General features: G+C 43.7%; 1 protein-coding gene across 6 annotated transcripts in view; it reads right to left on the reverse strand.

The window, feature by feature from the left end:
• Positions 1–14,921: 14,921 nt before the first annotated feature.
• Positions 14,922–20,307, reverse strand: part of ERMARD (ER membrane associated RNA degradation) — a 169,240-nt gene continuing 163,854 nt past the window's right edge. For 5 of the 6 annotated variants that reach the window (XM_073627876.1, XM_073627877.1, XM_073627879.1 and 2 more), the window contains 2 exons: positions 17,232–17,336; positions 14,925–16,812 (listed from right to left, as the gene is read on the reverse strand). In XM_073627876.1, coding sequence (XP_073483977.1) covers positions 16,662–16,812; positions 17,232–17,336 — 256 coding nt within the window. In that variant the 3' untranslated portion in view covers positions 14,925–16,661. Of the gene's footprint in view, positions 16,813–17,231; positions 17,337–20,307 lie in introns of all 6 variants that reach the window. The other variant, XM_073627881.1, reaches the window with a different exon arrangement.

Here is a 20,307-nt window from a genome sequence, read left to right on the forward strand (position 1 = left end):
GGACACACTTTGTGTCAAGGCTAGCTTGTGGAACAGATGACTTGGTATTCCCGTGGAATCAGTTTTCACTGATTTTTATGCATTCCCTCCTGTTCTGCTGCTTCCACGACTTCTTCACAGGATGAAGCAGGAAGGGAAGTCTGTGATTCTTGTGGCCCAGGAGATCTTGGTATGTAGAGATCATAAAGATGGCGGTAGGGGACCCATGGACCCTACCACCACATCCAGACCTTCTCTCGCAAGGTCCGATATTCCATCCTACCTTACAAATGCTAAATTTAACAGTTTGGCTATTGAGACCCACATTCTGAAGAAGCGTGGGCTGTAAAGTTCAGTGGTATCTACCTTGGTTAATTCAAGGAAGCCCGCCATCAGCATCATATATTAGAGTCTGGAAGGCATATGTCTCCTGGTGTGAATCCAGGGGTTTGCACCCCAAGAAGTATGTCATAGGTAAAATCCTTGATTCTGCAAATGGGGTTAGACATGAAGCTGGCCTTGAGTACTATCAAAGGCCAGGTCTCGGCCTTATCAGTATTATTTCAGTGACCACTTCCTTTGCATTCTTTGGTTTGTAGCTTTATTCAGGGGGTAACGCGGCTTAATCCTCCGGTTAGGTCACCCCTGAACCCGAGGGACTTGAATTTAGTTCTGTCAGCGTTACAGAAACAGCTTTTTAAGCCGATATGACATATTCCCTTGGTCCTTTTCACAAGTAAACTAGTTTTTCTGGTAGCCATTTCTTCTGCCAGAAGGGTATCAGTTGGCTGCTCTTTCTTGTAAAGAGCCATATTAATTATTCACAAGGACAAGGTAGTATTGCGTCCTCATCCTAACTTTCTACCAAAGGTAGTGTCAAGTTTTCATTTAAACCAGGATATTGTTCTACCCATTTTTTCCAGAACCTGGTTCTATGGAAGAAAAGTCACTACATTCTCTTGATGTGGTGAGAGCAGTCAGGGTCTACTTGAAGGCGACTGCCCAGATTTGAAAAACTGATGTTTTGTTTGTATTGCCTGAAGGTCCTAAAAGAGGTCAGGCAGCATCGAAATCTACTATTTCTAAATGGATTTGACAAGTAATTGTTCAAGCTTATGGTTTAAAGAGGAAGATTCCTTTTCAAATCAAAGCACACTCCACAAAGGCTGTTAGTGCTTAGTGGGCAGTGCATCACCAAGCCTCCATGGCTCAAATCTGCAAGGCCGCAACTTGGTCTTCAATCCATTTACCAGATTCTATCAGGTGGATGTAAAAAGTCATGAGGATATCGCCTTTGGGCTGCAGGCAGCAGTATAAGTCCTCTGATCTCATGGTGCCCTACTTTTGTTGTTTCTCCCTCCCTTCAGTTGGCATTGCTCTGGGACATCCCACATAGCAAATACTATGGCTCTGTGTCCCATGATGTACGATTAAGAAAATAGTATTTTTAAACAGCTTACCTGTAAAATCCTTTTCTTTGAAGTACATCACGGGACACAGAGGTCCTTCCCCTCTTTCTGGTATACACGTGTATTGCTTTGCTACAAAAACTGAGGCGCTCCCAGTAGTGAGAGGGGTTATATAGGGAGTGGACTTCCCGTCTTAGGGTGTGCCAGTGTCCATCACCTGAAGGTGGCCAATAACCCACATAGTAATTACTATGGCTTTGTGTCCCGTGATGTACTTCAAAGAAAAGGATTTTTACAGGTAAGCTGTTATAAAAAATCCTATTATTTTGAATGGAAGGTGATTCTTTTCCATTACCCACTAACTTTCCTGCTGCTTGTGCTTTCAGAACGCCACTATATACAGAAGAAATTCGCTGACGTCCACAAATAAACTCACACTTTCAGGATTATTGATCTCCTAAGTCTGCTGACCGCAGCTCATTACAGCAGATTTTCCCTCATATTTTGCACAAATTGTCTGTTTAGAAATCTAGAAGGGTGAATTAAAGTGTGTTCTCTACACAATCTGGGTTATTCTTTTCACTGAGAAAATAACGTAACAATTGTGGATGCCAAATATTTTGCATACGACTACCTTAATAGTCTAGTAAAAAGTGAATACCGCGCTAACCTAATAGTAACTAAAGAAAAGGAAAAAAAAAAAAATTTATATATATGCGGCTCAAACTTGTGAGATATGTACAAACACAGTAAATATAATGAAAGAGAAGAAGCTACGCAAAAAAATAAAATAAAATAAAGTGAGTGAATAAATGTGGTATGACAAACAAAATATGAACACCACTGTAACAACAGATGAAAAGTCCTCAAATAATTAAATAGAAAACAGTCCAGTGATGTGAGTGAAGATGAAATAAATTCCTCCGTGCAAAAAACACTAAATACTGTGAGCCTCCACCACACACAATGCGCGCTTACCAGAAGGCAAGCTTTACCAAGCCATTGTAATTGGTCGACGTCTGGATATCAATCCAACAGAAGCAGCTACTCTCTGTGGACACACTGAAGGCAAGCCAGGAACCTCAACTCAACAGGTATAACCAGCAAGGCAGCGATCAGAAACCCAGGAAAGTGAAGAGAAGCTCACCATAGTGTAAATTGGTAAAAATGGCAGTTTATTAAGAATTGATGGCAAAAAAAACCCTTATCTGGTGCCACAAAAACCATCATAATACCTAAATCACATATTAAAAAGACCAATAATAATAATAATCTCCCACAAACCCTAAAAGTCATGTAGCTACTACCAATGGGTAGGTAAATACAAAAAAGGACAGACAGGGGAAAAAATTGTGTAATTTTGTTGGTGTAGCCACTAAGGGTTCACAAATACACATTTCCCAAAATTATGAATTGTCAATAAAGGCATTCAGGTCAACATCTACGTTCAACCCGAAGGGGGTATAGCATTTTATTTTGTAAATCCATGCCATCTCAAGTCTCGAGATACTAGGTACCAAGGACCCACCTCTCCATTGGGGGATATACCTATCAATCCCCAAAAAGATGGTCTTGGCAGGATTCTTATTATGGACTTCCAGGTAGTGCCTCGAGACTGGATGTTTGGGAAACCCATTTATTATGTTCGTCACATGCTTATTAAGGCTAACTGAGAGAGGGCGCTTAGTCCTGCCCACATATTGCAGCCCACATGGGCACTGGAGCAGGTAAACGACCCCCTCGGTAGAGCATGTGATGAATGGCTTAAGTTCAAATTTACTGAAGCACTGTATGATACAAATTCGTGGGTTCTCCTATGTATGCATCCACTCAGGGAGCAAACCCTACACCTCCTACATTGGTAAAACCCAGTTAAATTCTCAAAGAAACCTCTCTTGATAGGGGGGGGGGTCAAGAACATTGGGTGCCACTGTATTCCTAAGGGAGGAGGCTCCCTTGTAGATGACCTGTGGCTTAGCAGGAAGAACAGTGTTCAAGAGCTGGTCATTGGTCAGAATGTGCCAATGTTTCCTAATGAGCTTTCCCACATTCCTATGTTGGATAGAATAAGTGGTAATGAAGGGGACAGAAGGTGTCCTATCCCCAGTGGATGGTCTTTCTCTGAGCAAATCACTCCTATCCAATGATACCTCCTTCAAGGTGTTTTTAAGTGAGACATCTCAATAACCCTTTTCTAGGAAGCGTTCAGTTAAGATCTCAGCCTGAAGCAGAAATTCCCTATTATCAGAGCAATTTCGCTTCAGGCGTATATACTGGCTCTTCTGCACTGATCTAAGCCATGCCTCATGGTAACAGCTATCAACTGGGATGTAGGAGTTGCGATCAGTGCTCTTAAAAAAAGTAGCAGTAGTAAACTGATCGTTCATCACCCCAACTTTCAAATCTAAAAAATTGATTTCAGTCTGACTGGCCTCATACTTGAGGAAGATACCTCTGGTATTGTTATTAAGTTCTCCAACGAAGAGGTCCAACTCAGCTCGGCTACCATCCTAGAGGAGGAGGATGTCGTCTATGTACCTGGCCCACAGCACTACTTGGGGTTTCTTGTGGGCAAAGACGACATCCTCCTCTCAGAGGGCCATAAAAAGGTTCGCCAAGCTTGGGGCATATTTAGCCCCCATGGCAACTCCTCTGTCCTGTCGATAGAACTGTCCGCCAAACCAGAAACAACTCCAGGATGCGACGAATTGAATTAGTTCCATGATGAAGGAGATTTGCTCGTCAAATAAATCCGAATCCCGCCTTAGAAAATACTCAACGGCAAAGAGTCCCAAATCATGCGGTATAACCGTAGAGGGTGATGTGACATCTGCCGTCACTAACCACAACCATGTACTTGGAGTATGTTCAGCCATCAGGTTGATCACATGACATGAATCCTTTATATGTGAAGGCATTTTGGTTACCAATGGCTGGAGAAAGAAATCAACATACCTGCCCACCCAGGATGTGATAGAATCAATGTAACTAACAGTTGCGGCGTCCCGGGGGGGCAGGTAGGATGTTTATGTATCTTCGGTAAGTAATAAATTACCGGTGTTCGCGGTGCTTTAAGCACCAGATACAACTTTTCTTTCTTGTTCAGAATGCCTTGTTCAAAACCTCTCTGAACCAAGACCTCTAATTCTTTTCGATACTCAACCTTAGGGTCCGAAATGAGTGGGGTATAGGTATCGAGGTCACCTAAGATTCTGTGCATCTCTGTCAGATAATCTTTCCTATCAAGGATTATAATACCCCCCCTTTGTCCGCAGGTCTAATAACCAGCCCCTTGTTATCACACAAGGAGTCTAGGCCGGCTACCATGTCCTTATTGGGTCTCACCCTCTTGATGGGCATCTGGTCCAGATTCATCAAGACCACATCTCTAAAGACTTTAAAGGAAGGGGGCAAGGCCCTTGGGGGATTAAATAATGAGGCATTAGAAAGCCCTGAATGTCGAAAGTCGGTAGGTGCGGCTCTATTAGTCTGGATAGGGTTAGAAACCATGTATCAACCTGCATTGAACTTATGCACATCTGTGTAGGTCTGAAATTTATTCAGTCTACGTGGGGGTGCAAGCCCTTTATTCAACACAAGTTTTTCAGAGTTGGTAAGGACTACTGTACTCAGGTTGAATAACCCATCCTGTTATGGCCTTTTTCTTTTTAGCTCGTAGCCCCTTCCCGCCTCTGGATCCTTTTTGGTCCCCCGATCGTTTGATGCCCTGATTGGGTTTGTAAAAACCCCTATATTGATGATCCTGATTAGATGGACCCAGATTAGCGAGACCACCAGGATTACCAAGCATGGGGTATTGGGGTGGATTCAATAACCTATCACCTCCTCTATGATCATATTCGCCCGGAGGGCCCTGTAAGGGGTAGAAATTATTATGTGTACTAACATTATACTCAAAATCATCCCTCCTTTCGGATGGACCCAAAGGGTCAAAATGGTACAGTTCAGCTCCTAGTCTATCTGACTGATTGGGCCTGGACTCATAATTGGGACCATATCATAATATGAGTTTGTCCCATAATTGGGGCCACGGGGGGGTAATACACCCCCACTGTAATAGTTACTAAACTGTCCTTGAGCTCTGGTGGGGGGGCGGCCTGATTTAACCCAGCATTACCATGGGTATTACCACGGCTGCACCCCCCCGCCAGAGATGTTACCAGATCCACGGGGGTGCCGCGATGGTAATGGCATAAAATTGGGTTGGTGGTCCACCTCTCCCCCCCCCCCCCCAATCTATGGGGAGACTGATAGGATCCTTGTCTCCCTCTCAAAGGTGGCCCAAACTGGCCACCTGAGGGATTTTTCAAAAAATTGAGCTGTGACCCCACAGGGAGAGGACTATTCCTATCAACAAGAGTCCCAACTTCCATGTTGTCATTAGCTGTATTAGCTTGCTCCGCTAAAATTCTTTTTCTTTCTCGTACATCACGGGACACAGAGCCTCAGTAATTACTGATGGGTTATATAGGGTATCACTAGGTGATTGGACACTGGTCACATCCTAAACAAGAAGTTCAACCCCCTATATAATCCCTCCCCTTACAGGGATACCTCAGTTTTTACGCTAGTGTCTTAGGTGTTGGACATGTAAAGATGTCCTGTGCTGAGCTCCAAAGGGAATATCCTATATCCTATACTGGGGCAAGCCAGGCGAACCGGATCCATTTCAAAGTGTCCTTTCTAGGCCGAATTGGATGGTACCCGGGCCTCGTGTCCGAAGAAACAAGGTTTTACCTGTAACGCTTCTTCTTTTTAGAGAGCTGGACCCCGCATTTCAGAAAATGTTTTTTCTAGCCTTATTTCTGGCCGGGTGCTTTACAGGCCCAGAACTGTGGATCCCCCTATCTGTAGGGGGCCCCAGTCTCTGAAGGTTTTTCCAAACGGAGCCCACCGTGAGAGGTGAAGATTGGGTCTGTATAACAGAACCCTGCAGCTGGATAAGGTAAGGGAGATTCCACAGAATTTTTAAATTCTAGTAGGTTTCTCCTTTAAAGTAAATGCATGCTATGCCTATTGTCGCCACCGGGGGCTGCCAAGAGCACATACCTTCTCATGCTGATGTCTGTCTCAGTGTTTCCACGCTACTCAAGCTCCTCCAGCCGAGCTCAAGGTAGGATGGGATGGGGGGTTCTCCTCTGGATATTCCCCCCAGAATAGGAGGAGGCCGCAGGTGGTCTGTGAGGCGGTAATATACCGCACTATCACCGCCGCCGCCATTGCCACGTGCAGGCCCCATCACTGCCAGCCTCTCTCCTTCCTTTCCCACCCCCAGCCTTCCTCCATGCTTGTCCAGGAGGGTCGGCTCGCGCGGAAAGCGCACGTTTTTTGAAAAATGAGGGGGGGGCGGTAGAGTGGGGGGGCGGAGCTTCATCGCGTCCAGCGCGTTCACATTGCCGGCTGCAAGGCTATAAGAGGCACACTTTACACGTGCACAGAGCCTTTGGAGGGACACAGAGCTGATGGTCGCATGTAAGGTGGGACACAGGCATTCTCCTAGGCAGCATTTACTAAGGAAACACCAGACTGGGCATTTGGTAGCAGGGCTTTTGCCGGACTACATCGCTCAGCAGTCAGTGTTCATTTTGTGATACCTCCACCTTGTTGCTTTGCACTATGGGTAGAAGAGGTTCAAATACCCCAAGAACCAGAGGCTCAAGGGGACCTCCTTCAGGTTCTAAGGACCCCCTGTCTGCAGCATCCCCCCCCCCCCGAGGGGCAAGGGACGGCTAGCCAGGGAGAGCCGTTGGGGTCAGGGGCTACACCTGCTTCCGGCACTTCAGCCCCTGTATACATTACACAGGAGGTTTTTTCCTCAACCATTAATGGTTTAGAGCAGGCATGTCCAAAGTGCGGCCCGCGGTCCGGTTTTGAACGGCCCGCCTGGTTATCTAAACCAGCCTTTCTCAGCCAGTGTGCCGCGGGATCAGGGCTGTCAGATGAGCCCGATCCCCTGCTGAACTGTACATCGGCACTGTGAGAAGCTCCGTCAGCCTCAAAAGTGAAAGTAAAGTGCAGGGGAGTGTGCTGTGCTCTCTGCTTCCCCCTACAGTGCAGTACCCAGCTGAATGAGGAAGTTGGAAAAGTACAGTACTGTGCTAGAAGCTAGATTAGTTTTAAAAGGGTTTTATTCATGTGTTTGTGCATGTGTGTCTATCTGTATGTGTGTGTGTGTGTGTGTGCGCATGTGTCTGTATGTGTGTGCATGTGTCTGTATGTGCATGTGTCTGTATGTATGTCTCTATGTATATGTGTGTGTGCATGTGTCTGTGTGCGTGTGTCTGTATGCGTGTGTCTGTATGTGTCTGTGTGCATGTGTGTGTGCGCATGTGTCTGTATGTGTATGCATGTGTCTATATGTGTGTGCGTTTGCATGCGTCTGTATGTATGTGCATGTGTCTGTATGTATGTATGTCTGTATGTATGTGCGTGTGCATGTGTCTGTATGTATGTGTATGCATGTGTCTGTGTGTATGTATGCGTGTATGTTACTTTTAATCTTCCCCCCATTTCCTGTACCATCAGAACTGCTTTTGTAGGGCTTGTTTGTGATAGCAGCCAGGACTGCTGCTCCTCTGAAAAGCAATCCATGCACAGATCGCTTTTCAGAGGCATTTGACAGGCGGTAAAGAGGCATTATGTTGCCTCCTCACCACCTGTTTTAAGCCCGTAAATGCTGCATCATTATACCGCAACCGTGCAATGCACACAGTTGCGGGATAGTTGCAGTGGAGCCCCATTCAGCCTGGGTATACCTCCAGCTGCAGCCACAGCATGTGTACACCCCCAGCTGCTCCCTCTGCAGCTAAAGGGGGAGAAGTTGGTGGTGGTAAAAACAGCTTAATCATGTGGTTTTACTGCTCCTCCAACCTGACATTTGAACAAGCCCTTGGTTCACATCTGTGTGGCTGCGTGCTACGTGTAGGGCAGCCCATTCATTTCAATGGGCTTCCCTACCCACAAAAATGCAGGGACAGAAGTCCCCGTCCTTTTTTTTTTTTTTTGAATTGCACTGAGAATTAACGGTACCCCTAAAGAGCAGAGCATTCGTCTGTGTGTCGGGAACGAGCGTGACAAAGGCAAGAGAATTCTTGTTGGGCAGTGTATTAGTGCTCGAACTAACACACTTAGACCGATTTTAATGGTTCAAAGAATGTCAGGCAAAATGGTCAGCCCTCACACATGTTCACTTCATCAAATCTGGCCCTCTTTAAAAAAAAGTTTGGACACCCCTGGTTTAGAGGAAAGATTAAAGGCCGTAATTGCATCTTCACTCAGTGGAAGAAAATGCACTAGGTCTTCCTCTGTTTCCCAGGACCCTCAGGCAGAGGAGCTCTGGGATAGGGGAGAAAAATCCCTTTCAGAGGATCGGGATGGGACGGATGATTCCTTCTCTGAGGAATCAAGTGGAGAAGGGCCCTCTTCGCTTCTCAGGATGAGAAAGTCTTAGTACAGATCCTTGCTGGATTGGTCCGCTCCACATTTAAAGTACCCGTATCTGAATCAGTTGAAGAACCCTCTACTTCTTTGGGGTCACTGAAGCCCCCTCAAACAACACATGCTTTTCCTGTTCATAATTTACTTGAAAAAGCTCATTTATTCTGAGTGGGATCACCCAGATAAACGTTTTTTCCGCCTAAAAAGTTTTCAACACTTTAGCCTATGGAAGAAATGTTTATAAAGATGTGGGGGATACCGGCCGTTGATGCCGCCATTTCCTCTGTAAATAAAAGTCTGACTTGTCCTGTAGACAATGCTCAGAAGCTCAGGGATCCTGTGGATAAAAGATGGAATCCCTATTGAAGGATATTTTCTCCTTTGCAGGTTCAGTAGTTCAACCTGCAGTGGCAGCGATCGGAGTCTGTCAATACTTAAGAGACCATGTTAAGCAGGTCATCAAGGTTCTACCTGAACAGCAGGCCCAGGGGTTGGCTAAGCTTTCAGCGGCCTTATGTTTTGCTGTTGACGCCATTAGAGATTCTATCATGCAAACCCCTCGTCTTTCACTTGGGTTGGTGCATATGCGTAGAATCTTATGGTTCAAGGATTGGTCAGCTGAAGCACCATGTAAGAAACTTCTGGCTGGATTTCTATTTCATGGTGCAAGGTTGTTTGGAGAAGACTTGGAATTATATCCAAAGGTTCTCTAGTGGGAGAGCACTCTCTTACCTGTTAAGAAGAGGAGTAAGTGTCCCTCTTTCAAACTGACTCTTTCCCCAGTGCCAGGGACATCAGCCTCTAGGCAGTCGCGACGGCCTCCTCCGTCTGGGTCAAGAAACAAGAGTCAACCCCAGGGACAAAAGTCCTGGGGGAAGAAGCCTGTTAGACAGGACTCTAAGACCTCTTTATGAAGGGGCGCCCCAGCTCGCTCGAGTGGGGGGGAAGACTGCTACAGTTCTCAAAAGCTCTGGCAGATGTCCCCAGAGATCCAGGAAAAAAGCAGTCGCTCCTTCTAGCGTTAGAGCGGCTTCTGTCGCAAGAGGTCATTATGGTGGTTCCCACGAAGGATCAAGGATTGGGCTTCTATTCCAATCTTTTACGGTCCAAAAGCCAGATGGGGATGTCAGACCCATTCTGGATCTAAGGGATCTGAATCGATTCCTAAGGATTCGGTCCTTTCGCAGGGAATCAATTCGGACAGTAGTCTCCATCCTGCAGGGAAGAGAATTTCTGGCATCAATAGACATCAGAGATGCATATCTGCAGGTGCCCATTTTTCCTGCTCATCAAAAGTTCTTACGCTTCAAGATAGGAGGGTGCCATTTCCAGTTTGTGGCTCTGCCTTTCGGACTAACCAATGCACCTCGAGTGTTTACAAAAATCTTGGCTCCTCCTCTGGCCAGATTAAGGGCTCAAGGTATAACTGTCATAGCATACCTAGACGACCTGCTCTTGATAGACCGGTCGGTAGCCTGTTTGAACGGAAACATGAGGACCACAGTCAAGTATCTGGAACGCCTAGGTTGGATCCTCAACCTAGAAAGATCTTTCCTAAAACCAGTAAGAGGACTTGAGTATTTGGGTCTGATCATAGATACAAGCCAGGAAGAAGGTATTTTTACCTCAGGCAAAGATCACTGCCTTAAGGGAGCTGATTCTGGTAGTCAGGACCAAGAAGGGTCCTTCTATCCGCCTTTGTATGAGGTTGCTGGGAAAGAGGGTAGCTTCGTTCAAAGCAGTTCCCTATGCTCAGTTTCATTCAGGACTGTTGCAACACAGTATCCCGTCGGTCTGGAACAAGAGGGTTCAGGCATTGGAATTTCCGATGCACCTGTCTCATGCAGTGCGCAAGAGCCTCAATTGGTGGTTAATACCCAAAAGCTTGCAGAAAGGGAAATCCTTTCTACCGGTCACCTGGACGGTGGTAAAGACGGATGCCAGTCTTTCGGGTTGGGGAGCAGTTCTGGAACAGTCTGCAGTCCAAGGGGTATGGTCCAAAACTGAGAGGACTCTACCCATCAACATTCTGGAGATCCATGCGGCATATCTAGCTCTAAAAGCCTGGACTCTCAGGCTACAGGTTTGCCCAGTCAGGATCCAGTCCGACAATGCCACAGCAGTGGCTTATATCAATCATCAGGGAGGCACCAGGAGCCGAGCTGCTCAAAGAGAGGTGAACCAGATCTTAGTCTGGGCAGAGAAGCAGGTGCCATGCATATCGGCAGTCTTCATTCCAGGGATAGAGAGCTGGCAGGTGGACTATTTAAGTCGCCAACAGTTACTCCCAGGGGAATGGTCTCTGCATTTCTGCGTCTTTTGGGCCATATGCCAAACATGGGGGGTTCCAGATGTAGATCTCTTTGCATCCCGATTTAACAAAAAGATAGACAGAATTTTGGCAAGGACAAAGGATCCTCTTGCATGCGGGACAGATGCGTTGGTGATTCCGTGGCCTCGGTTCTCACTGATTTATGCATTCCCGCCTTTTCTGCTACTGCCACGACTCCTTCGCAGGATCAGGCAGGAAAGGAAGTCGGTACTCCTGGTAGCCCCCGCTTGGCCCAGGAGGACTTGGTATGTAGAAATAGTAAGGATGACGGTGGGTTCCCTGTGGACCCTACCGTTACGCCCAGACCTGTTATCTCAAGGTCCAGTGTTCCATCCTGCCTTACAAACGCTAAATTTGACGGTTTGGCTATTGAAACCCACATTCTGAAGAATCGTGGGCTTTCAGGTCCTGTGATATCTACCTTGATCAATACAAGGAAGCCAGCTTCCAGAGTAATTTATCATGGAGTCTGGAAAGCTTATGTATTTTGGCGTGAATCCAGGGGTTGGCATCCCAGAAAATATGGGATTGGTAGAATTCTTGATTTCTACAATTGGGATTAGAGATGAAGCTGGCCTTGAGTACCATCAAGGGCCAGGTCTCGGCCTTATCAGTATCATTTCAACGGCCACTTGCTTCACATTCTTTGGTCTGAAACTTTATGCAGGGGGTGACGCGTCTTAATCCTCCGGTTAAGCCGCCCCTAAACCCCTGGGACTTGAACTTGGTTCTGTCTGTTTTACAGAAACAGCTTTTTGAACCAATACGTCAGATTCCTTTGGTCTTGTTGACAAGGAAGTTAATTTTTCTGGTAGCCATTTCTTCTGCTAGAAGAGTATCAGAATTAGCAGCTCTTTCCTGTAAAGAGCCTTATTTGATTGTACACAAGGATAGAGTGGTATTGCACCCTCATCCTAGTTTTTTACCGAAGGTGGTTTCAGATTTTCATCTAAACCAAGACATTGTTCTGCCTTCCTTTTTTCCAGATCCCTGTTCTTCGGAAGAAAGGTCACTACATTCTTTGGATGTAGTAAGAGCAGTCAAGACCTATCTGGATGCAACTGCTCAAATTCGCAAAACGGATGTTTTGTTCGAGGTGCCGGAGGGTTCCAATAGAGGACAGGCAGCGTCAAAAGCTACCATTTGTAAATGGTTTCGACAATTGATTATTCAAGCTTACGGTTTGAAACAAAAGATTCCTCAGTTTCAGATCAAGGCACATTCCACAAGGGCTATTGGTGCTTCTTGGGCAGTGCATCACTGGGCCTCTATGGCTCAAATCTGCAAGGCCGCAACTTGGTCTTCAGTCCATACATTCACCAGATTTTATCAGGTGGATGTGAGAAGGCATGAGGATATCGCCTTTGAGCGTAGTGTGCTGCAGGCAGCGGTACAAGGTCCTCAGGTCTGATTACACCCTACTTGGTTGTGGTTCCCCTCCCCTCAGGTAGCATTGCTCTGGGACATCCCATCAATAATTACTGAGGCTCTGTGTCCCATGATGTACGAGAAAGAAAATAGGATTTTTTATAACAGCTTACCTGTAAAATCCTTTTCTTTTGATGTACATCACGGGACACAGAGGTCCCGCCCCTCTTCTAATACACTTATATTGCTTTGCTACAAAACTGAGGTATCCCTGTAAGGGGAGGGATTACATAGGGGGTTGAACTTCCTGTTTAGGGTGTGACCAGTGTCCAATCACCTAGTGATACCCTATATAACCGATCAGTAATTACTGAGGCTCTGTGTCCCGTGATGCACATCAAAAGAAAAAGGATTTTACAGGTAAGCTGTTATAAAAAAAATCCTATTTTTGCCATTCAAAAACAACTCCACCTTGGTAATCGATCAAATCTCTATTATATTTCTTCTTCTTTTTAACTTTTTGTTCTCTGTCCTCTTTTCTCTAATAAAAGCAATTGTGATCTGTCTTTGTATTCACTACTCTCTCTAAGGGGGTTGAGCTTCTCTTTGATGGTTTTTTCTCCTGTATGTCCTTTTTTGTATTTACCTACCCATTGGTAGTATTGCTACCTGACTTTTAGGGTTTGTGGGAGATTATCTCCAGTCCCTATTGGTCTTTTTAATATGTGATTTAGGTATTTTGATGGTTTTTGTGGCACCAGGTAAGGTTTTTTTTTTGCCATCAATGTGTAGATGCATTGTTTAGTTTGGATGTGCGTCTAGTTTTTTTATCCCCCCATGCCTGGATGTACTATTCGATTGTTAATTGACATTAGTTGTAAATCATCCTGTGTGTGTATATGGTTGAGTGTCATGACCACTTTTGCCACCAGGTGACTGAGTGGGACTGACACCTAATTATCTAATGCTAATCTGGCCACTTTTGCCTGTGAGCTGAAATGGTTTGTTATTCCCATGTAATGTTTCACGCATATATTCCCATAATGTTCCTGTCCTCTATTAGTTTTGAGTATATTTTTTAATTAAAATTACAATCTAAAATAATTTTTATTTTTTAAAAATTTTTCTTATTTGGTATTCTCATGTAATTCCCACTATTTTATATTTTTTATACTTTAGAATCAGGCAATCAGGTTCCGCCGCTCAGGATTCACAAGGAGGCGTGGTTGCCTGTTATTGTACTTAAAGCGATGTCAGTGCGTCGCCCGTTCCCCAAGACAACGTCATTTTATGACGAATCGGGAGGTAGACGTGCTGACGTCATCACGGTGTAGTCTTGTGTGTGGACGGGTGTCTGCTAGCCGGCTGGCATATTTCTACGAACATTTTATCTTCTGTATTGATGTAAGTGCAACTTTTAATGCCTAATAAACTGGCATTTTTACCGATTTACACTATGGTGAGCTTCTCTTCACTTTCCTGGGTTCCTGATCGCTGCCTTGCTGGTTATACCCATTGAGTTGAGGTCCCTGGCTTGCCTTCAGTGTGTCCATACAGAGTTGCTGCTTCTGCTGGATTGATGTCCGGACGCTGACCAATTACACAGGCTTGTTAAAGCTTGCCTTCTGGTAAGCGCGCATTGTGTGTGGTGGAGGCTCACAGCATTTGGTGTTTTTTTGCACGGAGGAATTTATTTCGTCTTCACTCACATCACTGGACTGTTTTCTATTTAATTATTTTACGACTACCTTTAGCAGTTTCTGTTTTATATTAAAATTTTTACATTTTTTTTATGACACATGCTTTGAGAGTGTGAGACAATGGATTGTTTTAAGTGAACAGAAGGAAGCATAAGTGCAGAGCATGTAAAGCAATTAAAGTGATTGTAAAGGTGTTTTTTTTTATTACAAACATGTTATATTTACCTCCTCTGTGCAAGGGTTTTGAACAGAGCGGCCTCGAGCCTCCTTTTCTGGAGTCCCCCAGTGGCGCTCCTGGCTCCTCCCGAGTCCTGCTGCTGTGTCCATTTACACAGACAGCAGGACTTGGCCCAACCCCCTGGCTCCTGTGTCACTGGATTTGATTGACAGCAGCAGGAGCCAATCCCTTTAAGATAACAATCATCCAAAACCTGCTCCCTACACACTAGTGTAATTTCATTGCACTATTTTCCGGTGTTGAACCTTTTAGGCTCTGTTCATACATACAGCACTGGGAGAACGCAGGTCACATAGAAAACACTGGTTTCATGTGCAGTGCTTTGCATTAATATGCTACAGCTATGGATTTTAACACAACACAAGATACATAAATGCACATCAACACTAGTCTATTGAGGAATGAAAAAGCTTTTTAATTTTGTCTTATTACAAGAACCCATCGGACAGCCATCTTATAGTGGAAGTCGAGAGTGTACAGTGGAAAGCTGGCTAGTAAAGTTTTTCAATGACAGGGTTATAGAAATAGATAGCTGACATCGTAAATCCTGGTATAAGGTCCAAAATTGCCCTTTACTCATGTTGTGGAAGCAATGGATGTACTCAATAGCACTCTTTGGCTTTCCCCAATCTCCTCAATATAGCTAGAACAATCACAGTTATGCTGAGACCATTTCTGTTTCTCTGCATTTTTCTCCCTTACTTCTCTCAACCCACAAACAGGAAAGTATGTGATGTCACAGAAAATTGCCTGCAAAATGCATAGCAATTCTACTGTGCATAAAAGCGTATCACTGCATGTTAAACTGTGCATCAGTGCACTTCTACAGTATTTTTAAGCATGTTCATGCAAATTTATGTGTGAAGAGATGCTTACTGTAGGAACTATTTACATGGTCCCTTCACAGAGGCACCTGTTTAGGGCCCATGTACACAGCAATAGACAGCTTCTGCACACTAGACCACAGCAGTATAGTGTGTGATCGCTGTCTGTTCTAACTGCAGTGAGCTGGTGGTAGGGGCAGAAGTGTGATGCACATCACCACACCCTTTTTTTTTTTCTACATGCTTTATTTAAATTTCATTCATGCCACTGTACAGCAGTGCGGTGCGTTGGGCTGCTGTACAGTGATATGCAATCCTAACCAGTGAGCTGCAATAAAATGCAGCATGTCTGCATATTAAAATGTGCAATAAAGCAAATCAAAGTCCTGAGCTGTGTTGCAGCGTGACTAGGACACATACAAAACAATTGTTTTCTGAATGTCCTAGTAGTGACAATTGTTCTCTGTGTCCCAGTGGTGACTTGTGTTTTTCCAGTGCAGAAAAACACCAGTCACCGCACTGTGTGTGAAATGGCTCTGAAACAGTTCTGTTAAAACATTCAAAAGTGAATAAATGATAATGCTACTCCCAGGACATCAGACAATTCTAGGTGTGTCATTGCCCCTGGTGGGCATTGTGGATCCTCCTACAAACTCCTACATCATTATGGTTTATTGTAGTAACAGTGGAAGGAACCAAATTATATCTTACTGGTTTCCATTCATCTTCTAAAAAAATCTCAAATCTCATATAAAATGCCTGAGTGTATAAACCATAAAAATCTAGTCTTGAGATTCGTCATCATTGTGTCATAAAGGAGACAAGAATTTATACAAGACATTGGTGGAAAGTATAATTTTCTGCCATTTTTAATGTTTTTGAACTGATGTAATTTTTTTATATATATAAAATCTTTATTTTAACAAAAAAATACAAAGTGCATCCAGGACATTAGGTTGTCTGCCACGTTAGTTACTGGCAACATCTATGTAATGGAGAAAGTTAGTCCTGTCTTAGAAAGGCAGATGACCCTGCTCTGTGTAACTCAGTTCAGTGTGGAATCTGATTATTCCTACTATTTAGGTATCTCGTCATAGCTATTTTGTCAACACAAATGCTTTATGGCTCATCACATCCTGGCTGTAAGTGGCAAGTGTGAAATATGAGAGTACTATTTCATAATACCTGTTAATAAAGAAAATACATAAAAATAAATACATTCTCTCATGTTTTACAGAGAGTGAAGAGTCCGCTATATGGAAACCTCTTCAGAATTGGTTCTATTGATAGTCATCCCTTGTTACATACCGCTAGAATATGTAATGAACATATTATGAGCATTATATGTGTTTCTCATCTTTCATTCAGATTACTTGCTTCAAAAAACATTCTTATTTTCATAATAATTTTACTCGTTAACTGCATTGCTTCATCCCATTGGTTCTTATCTTGATTTGTGTATGTTGACACATTTTCTGCATACTGTAAAATGAATTTCAAGTGCCTGCAAAAAAAGAAGGGAGAAAATAATCTGCATAAAAAAGGAAGTCAAAAGATGCCACCTTGCAGAATTTTATTATAAAGTAAAGCCAGCCATAGACACTTTGAATCCCTGCTGAACCGGACGATATTCGAACCACGTATGGGCAGGCTGAGCGTACCCAACTTGAGTATAACCAGCCTGGCAGATTTTACATGCGATTTATTGTGGTGTTCTCCCTCCGGGAGAACAGAATGGCTTAGTGGGAGGGATTCCCCCATCCACACTGACTGTGTCAATGGGGGAATGGAGCGGTTTTCACAGGTTGCAGGAAAGAAAATCGCTCCATCTGTGGCTAGCTTAACATTTGGCAGAAAATTTAATTCTGTCTTTTATACATAAAGTAAATGAAGTGCGCAGAATTATATAACAAACAGTCTTACTTCAAGTATTTTTGGTATTCTGATGGCATCTTTGAAGATATGTTGTGCAAATCAACAATGATTAGTGTCAGGATCAGGCGTATAACAAGAGATAAAGTCTTGGTGCTGTAGAAGAAAAAAAAAAAAGATATAATGAGATATTGGGCACATTAAAGTGGTTCTAAACCCATAAGTTTTTTTTTACCTTAATGCATTCTATGCATTAAAGTGGCTGTAAACATCAGTCATGGAATCTGAGCAAAGCACATACAGTGGTCAGCATAATTAAGTACACCGCTTTTGAAAAGTAAGATTTTAATCAATATCTCAATGAACACAAGAACAATGTCCAAAATTTTGATAAAACAGAGTTTTATGTAAATAAACCAAAACTGGTGCGATTGCCTAAAGCTTGCCACTACTGGCTGCAATTGATACAACCGAAATGTTAAATTCAACCTTTCATATTAACTGCATACAAAAAAAGTTAAAAATGTAGCCTGAACAAGAGAGATCAGAACATAATAAAGCCCTTTTCATCCCCACAGCCCATATAGGACAGACAATAAGGGAGGTTTTAACTACCTCCCACCCGGCCACTGCACATAAACGGCCGGGTGGTTTTTCCTCGTTCTGAGTTGACGTTCAGGAACGTCCCTCAGAACGAGTGCTCTCAGCGCGGCCACGAGGCACGCTGCGGCTTGATAATGATCACAGGATCCAGCTGAGCGGAGATTGGGATATGGGCGCTGTGATTGGCCCTCCCGATCACCTGACGGCTGTATCCACTCACAGCCGTCACAATGTAAACAGAGATGCATGTCACTGTGACAGTTCTCCCCGCCGAGCTCAGTGAGAGCTCAGTGCGGGGGGGGGGGGGGGGGGAAGAGGGGGAATCTGCAGATCTGTGACAGCTCTCTTTGTGAGGATGATTTTACACAGAGAGCTGTCACCCCACAAAGTACACCAAGCACCACCGATACCCCTGTCCCTATACACATTTCAGTATCTCCATAAAAAAATCTGTCTGTCCCCCATCACTGCCAACACCAAATAAACACTGATTTGGGTTATTTTTACCAAAGAAATGTAGCAGCATCATTTTTGGTCAAAATTTATCAAGAGAAATTACTTATTTGCAAAATTTTTGTAACAGAAACAAAGAAAAATGCATTTTTTTAATCTTTTTTTTTATTTGTAGAATAAAAAATGAAAACCCCAGCGGTGATTAAATACCACCAAAAAAAAGCTCTTTGTGTGAAAAAAATGATAAAAATGTAATTTGGGTACAGTGTTACATGACGCGCAATTCTCATTCAAAGTGTGACAGTGCTGAAAGCTGAAAATTGGTCTGGGAAGGAGGGGGGTGAAAGTGCCCTGTATTGAAGTGGTTAATCAACGAATTCCAGAAAGAGCATTTTTCACTGTCCCTCTATCTAACCTATGTTGCTTTGAGATTTTGTTCACATAACTCTTTCCCTAAATGGTGCTAATTGTTTGTTAAATAAGATCACCTTTTTTTCAAATAAAGATACTGTAAATAGAGATACCCTAAATAAGATCATCATCTATAAATAAAGTAATTTTTAGAAGGGCTCAAGTTTTAACACAAAACACAGCTTTTGAAAAGAGCGAAAATGCACCATAATAGGACCTGTATCTGAAGCAACAACACAATGGGGGTGATTTACTAAGAAGAAGGCACTGCACCAGTTCATACATTAATTGGTGCGCCCGAAAAGTCATTAACCACTTAAGGACCAGGCCTCTTTTTTAGATGTGTTGTTTACAAGTTAAAAGCAGGTTTTTTTGCTAGAAAATTACTTAGGACCCCCAAACATTATACATTTTTTTCTAACACCCTAGAGAATAAAATGGAGGTCGTTGCAATATTTTCTGTCACACCGTATTTGCGCAGCGGTCTTACAAGCGCACTTTTTTTTTGAGAAAATACACTTTTTTGAATTAAAAAATAAGACAACAGTAAAGTTAGCCCAATTTTTTTTATATTGTGAAAGATAATGTTACGCTGAGTAAATTAATACCCAACATGTCACGCTTCAAAATTGCGCCCGCTCGTGGAATGGTGACAAACTTTTAAAAATCTCCATAGGCGACTTAAAAAAAATTCTACAGGTTGCATGTTTTACGTTACAGAGGAGGTCTAGGGCTAGAATTGTTGCTCTTGCTCTACCGATTGCAGCGATAACTCACATGTGTGGTTTGAACACCGTTTTCATATGCGGGCGCTACTGACATATGTGTTAGCTTCTGCACGCGAGCTTGCGGGACGGGGCGCGTTTAAAAAATTTTTTTTTTTCTTATTTATTTTACCTTTTATTTTTACACGGTTAAAAAAAAAAATGTGTCACTTTTATTCCCTATGTAAACATCCCTTGTAATAGAAAAAAAAACATGACAGGACCTCTTAAATATGAGATCTGGGGTCAAAAAGACCTCAGATCTCATATTTACACTAAGATGCAATGATAAAAAATAAATAAATAAATTTTGTCATTTAAAAAAAAAAATGGCCCTTTAAGAGCTATGGGCGGAAGTGACGTTTTGACGTTGCTTCTGCCCTGCAGTGTCATGGAGACGGGTGGGGGCCATCTTCCCCTCACTCGTCTCCATGCACAGCCGCCGAGAGGACCGGATTGCCTCCGCCGACGGCTCAAGAAAGCGGTGGAGAGCACTGGATCACAGCGGGAGGGGGGGGGCCTCTCCCGCTGCCGATAAAAGTGATCTCATAGCGAATCCGCCACAGAGACCACTTTTATCTTGTACCGGACCGCCGGCCGAACACGGCGATACCGGGGTTATGGCAGCTAGCTGCGGCCATAACAATGATATCCGTCCTCAAAGTGACATACATCGGCATGCGGCGGTCTGGAAGTGGTTAAATAGCATTAATAAATACCCGCATATGCAGACTGCAACTGGTGGTAGGGTAACTGCGGTTTTCTCATTGATAATAGCGCACGCCCAATACAATTGGTTAATTTCATCTCATTGGATGTGTCTTGTTAGGCAATTAGTAGGTGTTCTCAGTTAATTAACCCTTTTGGTGCTAATATCATTCCTATCACTTCTAATA

Source organism: Aquarana catesbeiana, linkage group LG04, assembly GCF_042186555.1.
Source record: "Aquarana catesbeiana isolate 2022-GZ linkage group LG04, ASM4218655v1, whole genome shotgun sequence".
NCBI classification, from domain to species: Eukaryota; Metazoa; Chordata; class Amphibia; order Anura; family Ranidae; genus Aquarana; species Aquarana catesbeiana.